The sequence below is a fragment of the Python bivittatus genome, unplaced genomic scaffold (genome assembly GCF_059951505.1).
Source record: "Python bivittatus isolate LINGU-HERP-01145 unplaced genomic scaffold, Pbiv_v1 ctg000020_np1212, whole genome shotgun sequence".
NCBI lineage: Eukaryota > Metazoa > Chordata > Lepidosauria > Squamata > Pythonidae > Python > Python bivittatus.
In genome coordinates this window covers 77,697,216-77,714,229 of record NW_028277030.1, presented here as the reverse complement: position 1 = coordinate 77,714,229, position 17,014 = coordinate 77,697,216, and the positions used below count along the sequence as shown (strand labels likewise).

At 37.3% G+C, this 17,014-nt stretch overlaps 1 protein-coding gene across 3 annotated transcripts in view; it reads right to left on the bottom strand.

Moving 5' to 3' along the window:
- CCDC170 (coiled-coil domain containing 170) overlaps window positions 1-8,741 on the bottom strand; it is a 56,942-nt gene extending 48,201 nt beyond the window's left edge. For all 3 annotated transcript variants that reach the window (XM_007432678.3, XM_088142103.1, XM_088142096.1), the window contains exon 1: window positions 8,460-8,741. In XM_007432678.3, the coding sequence (XP_007432740.2) occupies window positions 8,460-8,576 (117 nt within the window). In that variant the 5' untranslated portion in view covers window positions 8,577-8,741. The remainder of the gene's footprint in view (window positions 1-8,459) is intronic.
- Between the last annotated feature and the right edge of the window lie 8,273 nt (window positions 8,742-17,014).

The following is a 17,014-nucleotide window of genomic DNA, read 5'->3' as shown; positions in this document are numbered from 1 at the left end:
ATTTAGATCAGTTTGGTTTTAAATTTGGATAACTTTAAATTTGATCTTCATTCCAGTCTGGGTGGGGAATGAAAACTGCCTTGGAAGATGACTTGGAAGGCGACTTGCATGGGACAATGGAGTGCAATGGATTTGATTTTTTATTGGCTTTTGATATTCTTGACCAATATTCCTTTTTGTGCAGTAATTCTAAATGGGATGATCATGGCTCTCATCCTTGCTAGAGTCCAGATTTTATGGAAAACTTCTGTTCTTCCTCATGGCCAATGAATTGTGAGATACTTCAGGAATCTATATGAACCTGTGGAACACAACCTGGAATTTGAGCTGATGATCTTTGGTATGACACACAACTTTTTCCTTTTTTTCCTTCAAGTACTCCCATACAGAGGGTAGAAAACTTGAGTGTCTGAAGACAAACAAGCTGAAGCTTTCTCCAGAAAGGATTGGGATACTGTAAGTAAGGTAAGCTGAGAGATAGGAATTGCCCTAAAATTGCTCACTGAGTTTCCCAGTTGAGTAGAGATTTGAGCCTGGATCTCATCAGTCCTAATCCAACGCTCTAACCATTAACAATCCCCGATTCAACCAACAGCTGCATCCAACATTAGAAAATATATAGACATACAGGGAAGCCATCTATAATTTGGCTATGACTATCATTACTACCTAGTTTATCCCTTTGTATATTTTTTAACACTGAAACTGAAGGAGATACCATTGTTTATGTATCCACCTTAAGTGATACTTCATTGGCTTGATTGTGGGAGTTAGTTCTTACACTGATAATATGGATGTCAGTTCTCAAAACTGTGATCAAGATGGAACCCCCAAAAGAGGGCTGTGTCCAACTCTCTGAAGAATGGGACAAGAACTTTGGTGCCTTAATGTTGCCTATATATAGCTGCCTTATTTGAAAGTAGAGTACTCTCTTGAATTATTGTTAACTTCTTCTTTTCTTGTGGAGTCCTTGGGGTTCTCTGAGCTTGGTTTTTTGCTTGCAAACGTTTCATTACCCAGCTAGGTAACGTCTTCAGTGCACCGAAGATGTTACCTAGCTGGGTAATGAAACGTTTGCAAAAAAAGAACCAAGCTCAGAGAACCCCAAGGACTCCACAGTTCAACCCTGAGCTACACATATTCACCTCTATTGGTTCTTCTTTTCTTCTAATATTATTAATCAGAATTCTTGGATTCTTCTTCCTTGAATTAACTGTTTTCAACACAGACCACAAGGGGGGAAGTTTGATTAGGCTGCAGCGTAATGGTTGAAATGCTCCAAAGTGAATACGTTAACATCCTCAGTTTTGGTCGTCACTAAGGTTGGAAGAATTATTTTACAGCAATACAATACATATAATGTATGTTCAAATCGGAATTGTACAGCCTGCTGCTGAGCTTTATTTCTTATTACTATGACTTATATTAGGGCTGTGCAGTGCTTCAGATCTGAAGGGAAAAAGGTGCTCTGGAGAGTACAGAGAAGGTCAGGGAGCACCTGACAGCAATTCGTTAGAGCAGCTGCATCTTTTTTCTTTGAATCAGAAACACTGCAACACCCTAATTTAAACAACTGCCCTGATTCTCTGAGTGATTCACAAAACAAATTCATCATAAAACTAAAGCACGGCTTCTTATAATTGCTGTTTTGGTTATTTATTGCCATTCAACTGTTCTTAAGTGAAAAAAAATATATATACTTTATTTTTCAGCTGCAATGGAACATATGGAAGATGGCTTATACTTCAAAATATGCAGCATATGTGCTTGGGCTGATCTGTTTTATGCTGATTGTAATCTGGATTTTGGCTAGTATTTCAATGTGTGTACCTTTCTCCCGCTTTACTCTTCAGTGTCAGAATCCTGAATATTGTTTCTGTTCCCTGAGAACAGCTGGCAGCACTTATCCCAAAAAGGCCAATTATCTTAAATAAAGCAAGGATTTATGAAAAGAGGAAAGTGAGAAGAATCAAAACTGTGTCTTCTAAATGAGTTTTTAAAATGATGTCTGGCCAGCTGTTACATTGTTTATTTGCCTAACATTCAGCTTAAAAATGTTTTCTGAGGAGAATTTGATTGATTTATTGATTTAACCTTAACAAGAAAGCATAAACAGCGCAACTACGACTGAACGTAGAAAGATGGGAAGGATTCATCTTTATGTGCTATTCAAATTGCACAAAAACTGCAGCACAAAGCTAAGAATTTCACTTGAAGGGGATTACTGCCCTTTGTTCAGATAAGTAAGTACTGTAAATAAATACATCAAACATGGATGAGAGCATAGGAGTGTGTATCGACTCAAGTGATTTCTAATCTTCCCTGGACGTTATTAACAAGCTTTTAACTACCGTGCTGATAATCACCTCCTCCAAGATGATTACACTGGCCTTGGTATTTAATTTATCAGCTCATCATAGCCAACAACAAATTACATGCAAGGGAAGATGTCCAGATCGCTGTGTGTCTCTTCTCCACTAGCCCATTTGATTTCTCTTGGTAGAAAGGACAGAAACCCCCCATTTCTGCTGTTACCCAGTTGGGAACGTAGCCTTTTAAAGTTCCAACTTCTAGCTGTAGAAGTTGGAAACTTAGCAGCATCACCCACCCTCCATAGCCAGGGTTCAATGAGGCAATTAGCCTTTTAGTCAGCTAGTACAAAAAGTGCACATTTTTACTGACAAGGTTAGATTGTGCAAATGTTACTGAATATGCATTGCCTGAATTTTGATAATGGCCTTTCAGGAAGGAGCATTGAAGAAACTGTTTCAATTTCATCACTTTACACCAAGTATCCCTTCAGGGGTGTAAATCTTCCAAGTAGCTCAAATCTATGACTAGTACTTCCCTGTCTTGACCGGGCCCCCTCCCTAATTACAGGAAACTGTTAATACTGCTGAGGGCCAAAGAGGAGAGAGCACCTTGATGTAACAATCACATCCATTCACATGTAAACTTTCTGAGAAAATGTCTAGGTTTTTTTGAAAGAATTATCGCATTTTTCTACCCATTAAGGGAAGGGCCTTAAATCAAATTTCAATTCAGTTCACAATTCATTCAAACCAGTGTTTGAAACACATGCTTAATATATTGTTCAATACACCGCCTTTATTTCTGTTCTGTTCTCTGGTTTTTAAGGCAAGATATAAGAAGTGACTACATTAGAAGCTTAACTCTGGTCTCTCCTTCTGCTGGCTGTTGTGCCACCTGCTGTTTAGAAAATTCACCATCTCTGATCATTGCTTCACTATAAATCTAAAAAACACAATCATTTTAAAATATCATAAAAAGGAAAGTAACAGAAAAAATATGCATACAAATATATATGCATATATTTTAAAATGTACATAAAAATTAAACTAATGCACCAAAATGAAACAATATAATGTTAAAGCCTTAGGAAATCAATAATAATCAAATGATACGCCTAAGGATAATAATATTTAATCTTTGTATAGCGCTGAAAGTTTCAATTCTTTAAAAAAACACTTTAAGTTATTAGTATGATTTGTATTGTGGTTTTATTCTATCTGCTTAGTTATCAATTTTCAATGAATAAAATCACTACTACTACAATACATGCTGATTAATATAAATATGGTGTGTATCAGTGCTATATGTGTTATTGTTCTGTCAATGTTTCTAAAGAAATATAAACTACATGTCTGGTACACATAGTTTTTCATAACACATGCATTTTGCACATAGCTTTAAATCTTCCCTAATACCTTTTTATGCTACTGTGCTTAATATATCCTTTTTTTTGTATTCAGCTTTAATACATAGTTCCCTCCCATTCCACCTCCAAATAATGATTTGAACATTTTTGAGCCAAGAGTAACAAATCTATGGTTTGTGCTGAAACAAAGTCTATATTGGTAGACCTACTTTTTCTTTTACATGACCCATTACAGTTTTTAAGGACCATCACATATGTAAGCCAGGGGTTGGCAATATAGCAGCAAAAGACATCTTGGTACATGTGTCCTTTTGAGATGGGACACTTGTCCTTTTGCTGGATACTACCATTTTTTAAAAAAGAAAAATAGGATTGAATTAAATGATCCAAATCTTGCAAGTTTATCAAATCAAATGAGATGTTGAGATTCCCATCTGAATCTTGTGAGATTTTGGACAAGAACTCTAAAATCCTGTGAAATGTTGGCAGTCAATTGAGATTTTGGCCATATAAAAAGTATGTTTATTTTGTGCCCACATTAGGGACCATCTACAGTATTCTGACAGACCACAAGTAGCCCCCGGACCATAGGGAACCAGTGGTGAAACGAATTCCATGCAGGCTTTCATTCTCTCACAGAAGTCCAAAGCAGAAGTGAGCTTCAAGATATTGTGCTTGGGGATATTTATTAGAAATGGTTCCAGAATGTTTTCTTGGCTTCACTCTTATGCCTTTAAGAGTCTTACAATAAGCAATCATATAGCACTTAGTTTCAATGACAATGCTGATAATGATTTGATGTTAGCTGTTTCTGAACGGATGACTGCAGGTAATATAATTCCAACAAGCAAGATTTTTCCAAAAATAACAAATGTTATTTCAACACATGAGATTCTTCCAAGTTTAGTCCTTGGAAAAATCCTCTTTGCTGAATGTTTTTCTTTTTTAAAGAACGAAAGGCAATGTGTGAAATGGCATTATAGTTTGGAAGGACAGAAATCTATGGAGAGATATAGTAAACGGTGTTAGGGTAAACTAGATTTAACCATATTTCATTTTCTTACCTCATGCCTTTAATTTCTGTGTTTTAATATTTGTTATTCCTTTTCTGAATTTTGTATAATATAGCTTATTATGCAAAAGGGAGTAGCATGATGTACAGTATACATGTTGAATTTCTGTTTAACATAAAGGAGTTAAAACTTCTAAGTGCACTGAAGGAATTGAATAAGTTACATTGTTGGCCTGATGTATGAAACAGCCAGCATGTTTTCCCCCAAAACTACAGAAAATAATTCGAGCATTACCTACTTAATAGCTGTTATCCATATTAACTGTTTTATTGTACTACTTCCAATGCCAGAATTACTTATCATCTTCTACAACATTCCTGCACAGGCATTATTACATCTGTCCTGGGCCTGTGGCAGCACGATACAAGCCAAGTCACATATAATCAGTTGAAGTTGTCCAATGCCTTTACAAGCTGAAACAAGGCCAAATAAATGAACTTGTTTCTCTATCTGGTATTTTATTTTTAAAATATGGAAGTTACCACTTTTATTATCAACATTCAAAATGTTCACAATATATGTTTTTCCTATAAAAACCTAGAGAAAAATGCAAGATTTATATAAAGGAAGTAAACTTTTCAACTATGTTGACTATCCCTATCCCACCTTTATTCAGAGCTATTCCTGTGTGAAGACCAGATATTGCAATATAGATGTTGTATTTACAACTAGTGGATCCATTATCCTACACATAACATCCTAATTTTAGGGCCCTGACCTGGAAGGATCCCATGAGAAAGCTATGCAAAAATCTTACTTTGTTTCTCTGAACTTTAGATCAAAGCCATGAGTGAATGAAAGATAAAGAGCAGAAAAGCAGAAATCTTAGATAAATGTACTCCCTTTTGCTATGTTTAATAAGAAACAGTTCAGTCCTTGAATGCTGAAAGATAAAACTGTACCTAAATATATTTGAAACTATAATTGTTAGAGCATTACACAAGGTACCACAGCTGTTGAAATAGTGTCTTATGCAATGAATGTTTAACCCAAAAGTATTGATGTGCAATTAAACTTTGAGGAGCAAGTCAGACAATTCCTTTTTCATCATTTCCAATACTTTCATTAAAACAGCTTTCCCCAACCTTGTATCGCCAGGTGCGTTGGACCTCAATTCCCATAAATCCCCAATCAATATGTCCAAAGGTCTCCTGACTGGAGAAAGCAGAATTTGGGAATACCATTATTGTCTAAATTATTGAAAATTAAATGAAGCAAATTATGCTAAATAGTAACTGAATAGATTCTTCATTCCTTCTTATGAATGGATAATGGGAAAGAAAATACAGTGGCTAGGCCCTAAGCTAGAAGTAAAGATCCTGGGGCCATATGTGGCCTCTGAATGGCTTGGCTATAGCTTGCAACCTTCAAAAATAGCTATGAGATTCTTTTTAACATGACAGAAAGGGGGAAATAAATAAATAAATGATTTGAGAATAATCATAACAATTCCAATTAATTCAAATGAAATCATATGTAGTTTTTCTCTTGGACTCACCAACTACTTTTTGGACCACCACACTCCTGCTCTAGACATTCTTGGAGCATGATATCTACTGCAAATGTCATCACTATTCCAACTATTTGTTGCGATAGTAATCTATCAATTCAGTATAAAAAATTTGTCCCTGGGATGAGGAGATTTCACCTACGCATCTGAAAACTTCTTTCTAGACCTCCACTTGCCACTTGAAAGCCTGAAATCCAACAGGTGTTGCTTTCCTCCTTAAAACTTGTTTTATTTTAAAAGTTGCATATAGTACTGTATGCTACCCAGAGGCATAATGGAGTTGGGCAGATTATAAATTTAATACAGTTAAATTCCTTCTTCACATAACAAGTGATACAACCTGGAGGTGCAATATGAAATCTGTATTATGTAAATATTTTCAATAATAATAAACATATAAGCTGTAGAACTAGAGTTTTTCCTATTACTTCAAAGCTGTTTGGATAAGACCAGTTATTTGCCAACAACAGAGTCCAACACCACTCTAAGTTTATTTAGAGTTAACTGAGATTTCATTGACTTCCCACTCATTTTGTATTTGTTGGCTGCTGGATACCTTAAATGATATATACTGATCTTTGACCAAAATAATGTTTGATATCTTGCCACCTTCTAGTTCAAGTCTTTCAATTTAGAACCTGATTTATTACTGAGGAAGCTCACTTTTCTTAAATGTATTTTTTATTTGAAATAAATATACGACATGATTGTGTATACTAAAATTTAAAATTAATACGTAGCACATCATTTCTTCATTTCTTGCTATAATGCCAGGAATCTCTGAAAAACCATTCTGGGTCTGCAGATTGAAGTTTGAGAAACATTCTTAGATCTGAGCAAGAATTCTTTCCTTGAGAGTTGCCAATATTGAGAAGCTTCTTGGGCCATAAGAAAATTAAGAGAAGATCAAGTTCAAAAAAATCAAAGAATGCTAAGGCTAGCTATTCTTTAAGGTTGGAAGGGATTGGGGAAAAATACAGAAACTTTATAGGTTTGACAAGGAATAATCAATCATAAAGAGTGTGCAGGTTTCTTCTCAAGAAAGAGGAATGTGAGTGGAAGGCTTATGAAAATGTTCAATCATCTGTTAACACAATGTGTAAATCAGTAAAATACAGCCTGGCATTGCAGCATCTTCCAGAGACTTCAAAGAAAAAAATATATCATGCTGCTCTACTGAGTCCAATGCAACACTGAACTAGCCGTATGAGTTTTCATGATCTTAAAGCAATAGACCAAATTAAATAATTATCACTGTATGCTAAAATATTGCCCACCCCCCATTTACTGGATAAAGCAGGTTTCCTCGTATGATTACCCTTCAAATGTTCCAGACTACAACTCCTATGATCCACCAGTCACCATGGATAATGGATGGTGGAACTTATGTTCAACACAACTTGCTCATTAATACAGCTCTTTTTTCCAGGCATATGTGCAATCCAGAAACCCTGACTTCAACTTGATGCCAACCTTTTTATCTGCCGAGGAATTTCAGTACGTCAGACTTCTGTTCTGCTGAATTGTGTGGCTTTTTAAAAAGGCTATTTATGCAACCATGTTCTATCATTCTGGCATGATTGATTACTGGTACTTGTGTAACTGTAGCAGTTAAGATTTATCATTAAGAGCTAGTTGTTTACTTGTAAGAATAAAAACTAAGTAGAACTTTGTCTATGTAATGTTACTCTCTTCAGAAATTACTTTTTTAAAACTATACTGATATTCTGGGCCATACGAACTAGTTGTTTACTTGTAAAAATAAAAACTAAGTAGGACTTTGTCTATGTAATGGTACACTCTCCAGGAATTACTTTTTTAAACTATACTGATATTCTGGGCCCCTAAAATCTGGGAAATAAGCCATGTGCTACTTTGTATCTCAACAAAACGTGGGATATACATTATATAAACAAATAAAGGTATGAGTTGCACGTTTTCCCCTAGCCGATTTCAAATAAACAAGTAAATAAGGAGGAAAGGGACACCAGTTGGATTTCTGGCTTTTGAGTGGCAACTGGAGATCCAGAACTTTGTGGGCTGCCGAGCAGCCTTGCGCTGCTCGATGCAAACCAATCGCTACATAGGATGGATTACCAATGGGCTTTCGGTCCACTGAATGTATATTAGAAAAGCTACATTCGGTCAAAGCAAACTGCAGATTTGGGCATCGGGAATGCAAGCCTGAGGATCGTACCTCCGCTTCTGAAGAGGTTGAGACGATGGCGGGAGGGCGCAGCAACGGCGCGTTGCTGGTCACGTCGATGAGTCTGGAGCAGGCAGAGCCCGCACGGGAACTGCTCGCGCTTTTCATGCTCGCGCGGACCTACCGGGCGCGAGGACCGGGCTGCTTCGCTTCAGCGTTCGGGGCGCTCCTTCGCGGAAAAGCCAGCCCGCGTGCGTCCCTAAGCGCCAGGCTTGCTTAGTTACCTGGGTTTCTATGTCAACGGCCCCGTTGATACACAGCTGGGGCTATCGATTGGAGAACACGCCCGCTCGGTCATTCTCGCGAGACGTATTCAAAGGCGCGTGGTCCTAATGTTTGGGTTTGTTAGGTGTTTGGATGAGTTTTTCCTCTATCCAGCTTTTGAAAATCCGCAGTCGTTCGTACGGCGGCCCATTTGGCAAATGCGACGTTGGGAGGCTTAATAACACATTAAAAATTACAGCAAATAATAGCAGCAAAACTTAAAAACCTAAAATGGGAAGGGAAGGTTCCTTTAGGAAACCGAGAAAGTTGATCAGGGACAGTTTTCACCATTCAAAAGTTGCATTTTTTAAAGAATGTGTTTTCCTAGACATTCTAGAGAATTGATTTGGCTTTTGCACAAAATGTTTATTTTTGCACCTTAACAGAACCGTCTGGTTTTAAACATAAAGCATATTGTATCTTTTTTGTAGAGGTGGGATTACTCTCCCCCTTTTTTAAAAATATAGATCTTTTAGGGGTACAGTACCCAGAACTGGGGCCCAACTTTTTTGAGCTACTGGGCCCTTTGTGATTTTGAGAGTGTTTATCAAGGGCTCACAAAAAATGCCTCTCAGAGTGGGCCTGGTCAATAAACCCATTTAATAAAAAGCCAAACTGATGAGTTTTATTTATTGCTTTATGGTCTGAAACCAAACGAGCTGGTGAAATTGTTCCTTGCCTTACCACCCCTCAAGTTCGCCCTGACCCCCATGTGTACATATAAAAAAAAGGCCATGAATGAAGTCCTTTGCTGTGCAGCATGCTAGCTTTCATTACTTTTTTTTTTTTTTAAAGGCTCTTTAAAGGAAGGTGGGGCAGGGAGCTGGATGACTGCCAAGTGAAGAGGTGCCTGGCACATGAGGCAACGCTTGTCAAGTTAGGTTGGTTTTGGAACATCTTGCCTACAGAGTGTAACTGACCTGTCCTTTATCACCTTTTGCCACATCAATCCTGAGAAGCATTTCAGCTGAGGAACGTTTCAATTTTGCAACCTGTTACCTCCTAATCTTGACTTTTTAAAAAATCACTTAACTTTTAATATGTTACATACAGTACTGATCGGTTGCTGCACTCTTTCTCTGTAAATAATGCATTTTGTAGAACAAGGGTATCAGCTGCATGGCTTAGATCTCCTTTACACATTAGTGAGGTGTGATACATATTAGCAGACTGATTCACATTGCTTTTTCACTAACCTAATATGCTAAATCACAAGGCTGATTCGGAATGCTTTAGAATATATATTTCATACATGCTTTTTCTTGCATGTAACTGCTGGATTTAATAATATAGGCTTCTTACAGTTGAAAAACAATGATAGTACAAAATATTCTTTTGGGGGATTTTTTAATTCCTGAGTGGGTTTTCAAAAAAGGTTATCTTTTCTATGCTGGCAATGTAATAAGTTTGATTTTAGTGTGTGCTGGTTGATGACTGCATTAAAGTTATTGTATTGTATTTTATTGATCTTAGTGTGTGTTATTCTTCTCCACTGGTAGTTCTTTTTGGGTTAGATATCATTACTATGGTGCACCAGTCAGTCGAAGAATCTTAAGGTTTAAAGACATCATTGTGTTGAGCTATATCCACAAACACTGGTATTTGTCTATTTGGATATATTGCCTTTGGACTGTTGCAAAAAATGCAATTATGTGTTCCCAAAAAGCTTTAATTTGTTGTTTAAAAATGTATTTACATTTATTGTAAAAAAGTAGAGAAATATTATATTCATTTTTTTATGTTAAAATCCCCCCCCCCATTTTTAGTTTGTATTATTTAGTGCTCTTTTAAGGATATAATTTCTTAAACCATGTAAGGTTTCAATTATTTTTTCTACTTTGTACAAAATTCAAAAAACTATATTTTATAACAGACATTGCATCATAATCGTGCTGGAGAGAAAACAAGTTAAAAAAAAGCAACTCTTCAATGCAGTTGTTTTTTTTAAACATGCTATATTTTTAAACATCCTTCTACGTGACAGCATATTAGATGTTGAAAAGCTAAGCAGGATTGGACTTAGTAGCTGTGTGCAAAATTCACTCTTCCCAAAGACTGCCTTTTGCACATTTGTACCGATTCTTCTTGGATGGGAAAACACGAAGAAATAGCAGATCTGTAGGCAAGTCTGGGAGATAAAGCAAAACAAGCAAATCACTTCTATATTGTTGCCAATAAAACTACATGGAGGCATCCATGAAGTCAACAAGAATCAAGCTTAGTTTGAAGAAGACTTTACTTACATTCTTAAACATGGATGCTAATCTTCTTTCTCTTCAATATTAGTCCTAAGTTATATTTTATCAATACTTTTTAGCATATAGAAGAACAATGAACATTTCTTAAAGCTATTCCAATTCAAGTTGTTCCTCAAATATTCAGCTCATTTGGTCTTTGTTGGCTTCTACAATTCAGTAGAAGTAATATAAATGAAAATTTATGATTGCTGTCTATGTAGGAGACATTAGCAGTATGAAACTGTTTTCAGTAACATAACTTCCATGTTTGTTTATATGCCCCATGATTACTCATGTGAAGAAAAAAAAATCTTAAGACCATTCTAGTTAAAAAAAAAAAAAATCAGCATCTATTCTTGATTCCAATTACACAAGTTAAATGTGAGAGCAGCCTAAGAAATGCATTACTGTTGTAGGTCATCTTCCTCAAAAATCATATTTCAGCTTATAAAGTCTACTGGTAAAAGTTTGTAAAATCCAGAGCACTTAGTAAAAAATCTTTGATAAGCTTTTAATCCTTTTTGTGGAAACTTAAGAAAGCAGTTTCAATTTTCTACTTTGGCAAACTTCCACTACAGACTACTATTTTTTAATTATTTACTGGTAGGGGGAGTGTGGGATTTTCATGACCCTGTTAGATATACTTCAGCAGACTTTTTAAAGTCTGCTAATTTCCTTTCCAAAAGGAGAACTATCCATCCTATTAATAAAAAGTCAGAACGATGGAACAAAGCCTTTGTTCCTCTTGTGGACCACTTTGCCTTGTGTATGATGATTGCCAGAACTCTGGACAGGATGTTAACAGCAGATTAAAAATGTTTCTGATGACTAGTAAGCATTCCAGCACCCAGGATTTATTACTTTCTCTCATAACCTATGAAGAATCCTGTTTATAGAAATATTTAAAATAAATTAAAGAAAAATAAAACAGCCACAATTACAGAGAATGGTAAAACAGAATTCTTCAGAATTCTGGGTTACCAATGAATGAGCATGATGCTGTCACACTGTATCTTCTGATCTTAACTTGTTCCAAGAAACATACATCAGAGTTTCTGATTTAGGTGACAAAGTAAATAAATCATGGACAGAGTTGTAAAAAAAATTTAAGCATGTCTGTTGACCAGAAGAGCAGGCAAGAGCAAACATAGCAGTGTGCATTAGCATGCTGTTCATTTATAGGTAAGCCAGAATAGTGAAGAATTTTTTGTGAATATGTATCTCTTTTTCATATTTGTTGTATTCTAATCTCTGTGTGCTTGTACATGTGTGTACAAATAATAATGTTCCTCAAGAATTCTACCTTCCAATTCCATGCAAACATAACCATGGCAACTATGCAGAGATGTTATCTTTTGAAAGATCAAGTTGTTGAGTTTATGAAAAGCACTTTTTCTGCAGACTAGAACTAGAAAAAGAATAAAAAATATATTTTATTCCTTTTTTTTCCTAGTGAACAGAAAGAATTTTAACATTTACTAAGTACTAAATGTTGTGGGTTCACTCTGAAGGAGCACATCATTGAGAAGAACCAAGTTTTATTGCAACAATCATTGGGTGCCTCCTTTACAAGAGGGACCCCAAACAATGGAAAAGCAAAGATTTTTATAGATGTTGAAGGTCACAAGGTGTGAAATCCTAGGGATCTGATTTGCTGGCCCCTTTGGGGAAGCTAGGCAGGCCCTTGTCAGTATACCTGGCATTCTATTGTACAAAATGGGTCTCTCAGGGAGGGCAGCAGAGCTGGGGAAGTCCATTGTGAAGATGTAATGTTGAGGTCATCAGCTTTCAGAGGATGGAAGGTTGGGGTTTCTCTGTGTTGCAATTCCCTTGTTAAGCTGCCCTTGGGCTGTGCTGTGAGCTGGTGAGGAGGTTTCTATTCTTTGGTTTAGATGGGATTGCAGGGGGGCTTGGTCTAGGGGCAAGGAGGATCAGTTTGGCTCTGACAGGATTAGGCAGAGAGATAAACTGGGTTTGACCCTACTCATGTCTAAAAGATAGGGAGAGATCCTCTTTTTGTTTGTTACATTTATTTTCTCCACTACACTAAACATATAAATTATACTCTCTGAGATAACTGAAAATACATAGATTTTCTTTGTATGATTATATTTCTGCAAAGCTATATCCTATTAAGGATGCAAAATAATTCCACCACAATATCACTAGAAATTAATTTCATGCTTTTGCTCCATCAAACTTTGCAGCAGCATGAATACCAGCATAAAATCAAATCCACCTAGCATTCAATTTTCCCAAATCAAAAATCTGAAAAGAAGGTAGACTACTGAAAGTTAACAAAAGCAGTGACCCTTGCATTTAAAGAAAATTTCTGTTGGAAATACTAACATGAAAAACCTTGCAATGGGAAAAATATGTGACCAAGAATAAAAGCAGGATATATTGCTTTTTAAAAAATATTTGGAAAGAGATACGTAGAAAATGTTTCATGCTCATGTTTTCTTTATACTTTATAAAGATTGCTTAAATGTTTTAAAAGTCTAGTGATTAGACTTTCTACATAGGCGTAGAAAGCCTATGAATATTAGATTATGCAAATGTAAACAGTTAAAAAAATTCTACATTAAAAAAATTAAAGAAAAATACTACTAAAAAAAACCTATCAAAATGTTTTCTTACTGTGTAGACAATATGGAAGGTAAGATTTTTACTGATTTACACATCCTTAGATCCCATGTGGTAAAAGTACCATTTGAATGTTATAGGACTGCTATAAATGGATAATATATAGCAATTAAACATTTGTGCATATTTCTGTTTATAAGACACTAAGCATACAAATAAAAATGGTAATGTTTACAGGGAGATATCAGACTAAAACTATTTGATGCACTGTCTGCACTCAGTATAACAACAAAAATGATTTAATGCCAAATGAACAAATTTAAGTTTATAAGCTGTTTGTCCAATGCAGCCAGAAAAGAAAAGAAAAAGCATTTGTTTCTGTTCTCAACTAACCACAATTTGTCTTAATAGCCAAATCCAGGCAAAATAGCCCTGGTTTGATAATGTCTTGCTCAGATAAGAACTTCTCACTCAGTACCGGCATGAAACAGTAGACAAGAGACATCCTAGTGATCAGGAAACAGGTAAATGAGCGTACACGTAACAGTCTTAGAAAATACTTGAAAATAGATATGATAATCCTTACAGCCAAAATCTTTACTTGTTATTGAGGATAATTGATTTTAGAGAAGTACGATTTCTAAGCAAGGACACTTAACTAATTTGTGGTAATGTAATTGTCTTCTGGATGGGATATACAGTGGAACCTCAGGTTACGAACGCTTCTGTTAACGAACTTTTCGGGTTATGACCAGCTCCGGCCGCAAAATTTTGCTTCGGTTTGCGAACTCCGCCTCGGGGTACGAACAGGATACGCGGCCATTTTCCCTGCTGACACGCGGTCGCGGCTTCCTGTGGGCAAGATCGCAGTAGCAAGGAGATGTTTGGTGAGGCTTGTGGTGTGTTTCGTGGCATTTTGGAAGGTTTTTGGTGTGCTTGTTAGCATGGCTCCAAAGAAACTGCAGAGCAGGCTTGGCAAGAATAAGGCTTTGAAGAAAATACTAACGATCGAATTGAAGAAGGAAATTATAGAAAAGCACGATCGTGGTATTCGTGTGACTGATCTGGGCTCGGAGTACAAGATGGCGAAGTCGACCATCTCGACTATTCTGAAGAATAAAGATGCCATCAGAGGAGCTGATGTGGCAAAAGGAGTAACGATGTTAACGAAGCAGAGGACACAAGTGCTGGAAGAGGTGGAAAAGCTGCTGTTAGTGTGGCTGAATGAGAAACAGCTGGCAGGTGATAGCGTTAGTGAGGCTATGATCTGTGACAAAGCCAGGAAACTGCACAGTGATTTACTGCGGAAAAAACCCTCTACCAGTGCAGCAAGTGAGGAATTTAAAGCCAGCAGAGGCTGGTTTGAGAAATTCCACAAGAGAAGTGGCATCCACAGTGTGGCAAGACATGGTGAGGCTTCCAGTTCTGACAAGGCTGCTGCAGAAGCCTACAAGACAGAATTTGAGGAATTCATGAAGGCGGAAGGATACGTCGCTCAGCAAGTGTTCAACTGCGACGAGACAGGGCTCTTCTGGAAGAAGATGCCGAACAGAACCTACATCACACAGGAGGAAAAGGCACTGCCAGGGCACAAGCCCATGAAGGACAGATTGACCCTTTTGCTGTGTGCGAATGCAAGCGGCGACCTGAAGATTAAGCCGCTACTGGTGTACCATTCCCAGACCCCTCGTGCGTTCAAGGCGCACAATGTGAACAAGGTCAGACTGCCTGTCATGTGGAGGGCCAATGCGAGAGCTTGAGTGCATGGGTCTGGTTGATGATGCAGACATAGAGGAGCTTGTTGAGGACCATAAGGAGGAGCTGACCACAGAAGAACTTGCTGAGCTCCAGAGTGAGCAACAGAAAGCACTTGGTGAGGAGCATTCCACTGAGGAGGAGGACGGGGAGGAGGTGAGCAGTGATGTGCTAAAATCCATCATGGAGAAATGGAATGAGTGCCAGGATTTCTTTGAGAAGCACCACCCCAACAGAACTGTGACAGAGTGTTGAACATGATGAATGACAACGTGGTCTCTCATTTCCGGAGGGTTATGCAGCACAGGAAAAAACAACTGACTTTAGACAGGTTTTTCCCCAGAACTGAGCCTGCAGCTAAGAGGCAAAGGAAACCCCTGAAGGAGATCTCCCTGATGTCCTTTTGAAGGGGGACTCTCCCTCCAAACAATAACCTCCTCCGCATCCGCCTTCCTGTCCTCCACGCCAGAAGTCACCTCGAGGAAGGTCAGCATTCTCCCTCTTCATACTGTGCTGTACTGTACTTTGTTTCATGGTTTTGTGGTTTAAAAATAAAATACGTATGTTTCAGAATGGATTAACTGTATTTACATTGAACCTTATGGGAAAATTTGCTTCGGGTTGCGACCAATTCGGGTTGCGACCAGAGTCACGGAACGAATTAAGTTTGTAACCCGAGGTACCACTGTACATATGATATATACAGCTATATATCACAGCTTTCATTATTTTTATAATGAAAATTAGTATCAAATGCACAGGAGGCATTTGATATTAATTTTGCTTCTATAACCTTTGGATAGAAGAAACCTATTGTAACCTATTAGGTACAGATGAAGCGCAGCAATTCTTGCAGATTTGTGCATGTTCTCTGCTAGAGTGATCACGGCACTTTCTAAAGTTGTGTTTCTTTGTAGAAGAGTTAATGGCACCAGGACTGATGGCAGTCTTAATAGGCTCAAAGAATATTCTCCCTGGCAAACTATTTTCCTAACTATGATTCATGCTCATATTTTCTTTATACTTTAGAAAGATTGCTTAAATGTTTTAAAAGTCTAGTGATTAAGGCACCAGGCTAGAAACTAGGAGGCCGTGAGTTCTAATCCCACTTTAGGCATGAAAAACTGGCTGGGTGACTTTGAGCCAGTCACTCTCTCTCAGCCCGGCTCACCTCACAAGGTTGTTGTTGTGTGGAAAATAAGAGGAAGGGGTATTAGGTATGTTCACCACCTTGAGTTATTTATAAAAATAATAAAGGCGAGATTAAATTTAAAAAAAAGTTGTAGAAAGAAATGCCAAAAAAGCATAAGAAAAATGGATCCATTACTAATATTATTTAACCTATATATTCCTCCTGCTCCTGGGGTAATTCAGACTAAGGGTAGGCAGGACAATTGGTTTTAGGGAAGATGTCGATTATTGGTGTGGACTCTTACTCCTATCTACAAGCTTGTCCTTTCTTCCTTTGTAAAGCACACTTGAGAGCTGGTGCTTTCCGTTCTCTTTTGTTCTAAAACAAGCACAAAACTTGTGGGTCTTAGTAAGAGCTTCTTATCCTTTCCATGCTGTTTAAGTCGGGGGGCAAAGGGGGCTAAGAAACAGAACAGTATTGCAAACTCCTTTAGGCTCTCTCCTTCTGCTGCTCGCTTCAGCACTGCCCAATTGAGAGCATCAATAAACCACGATATTTTTATATGGTTAAAG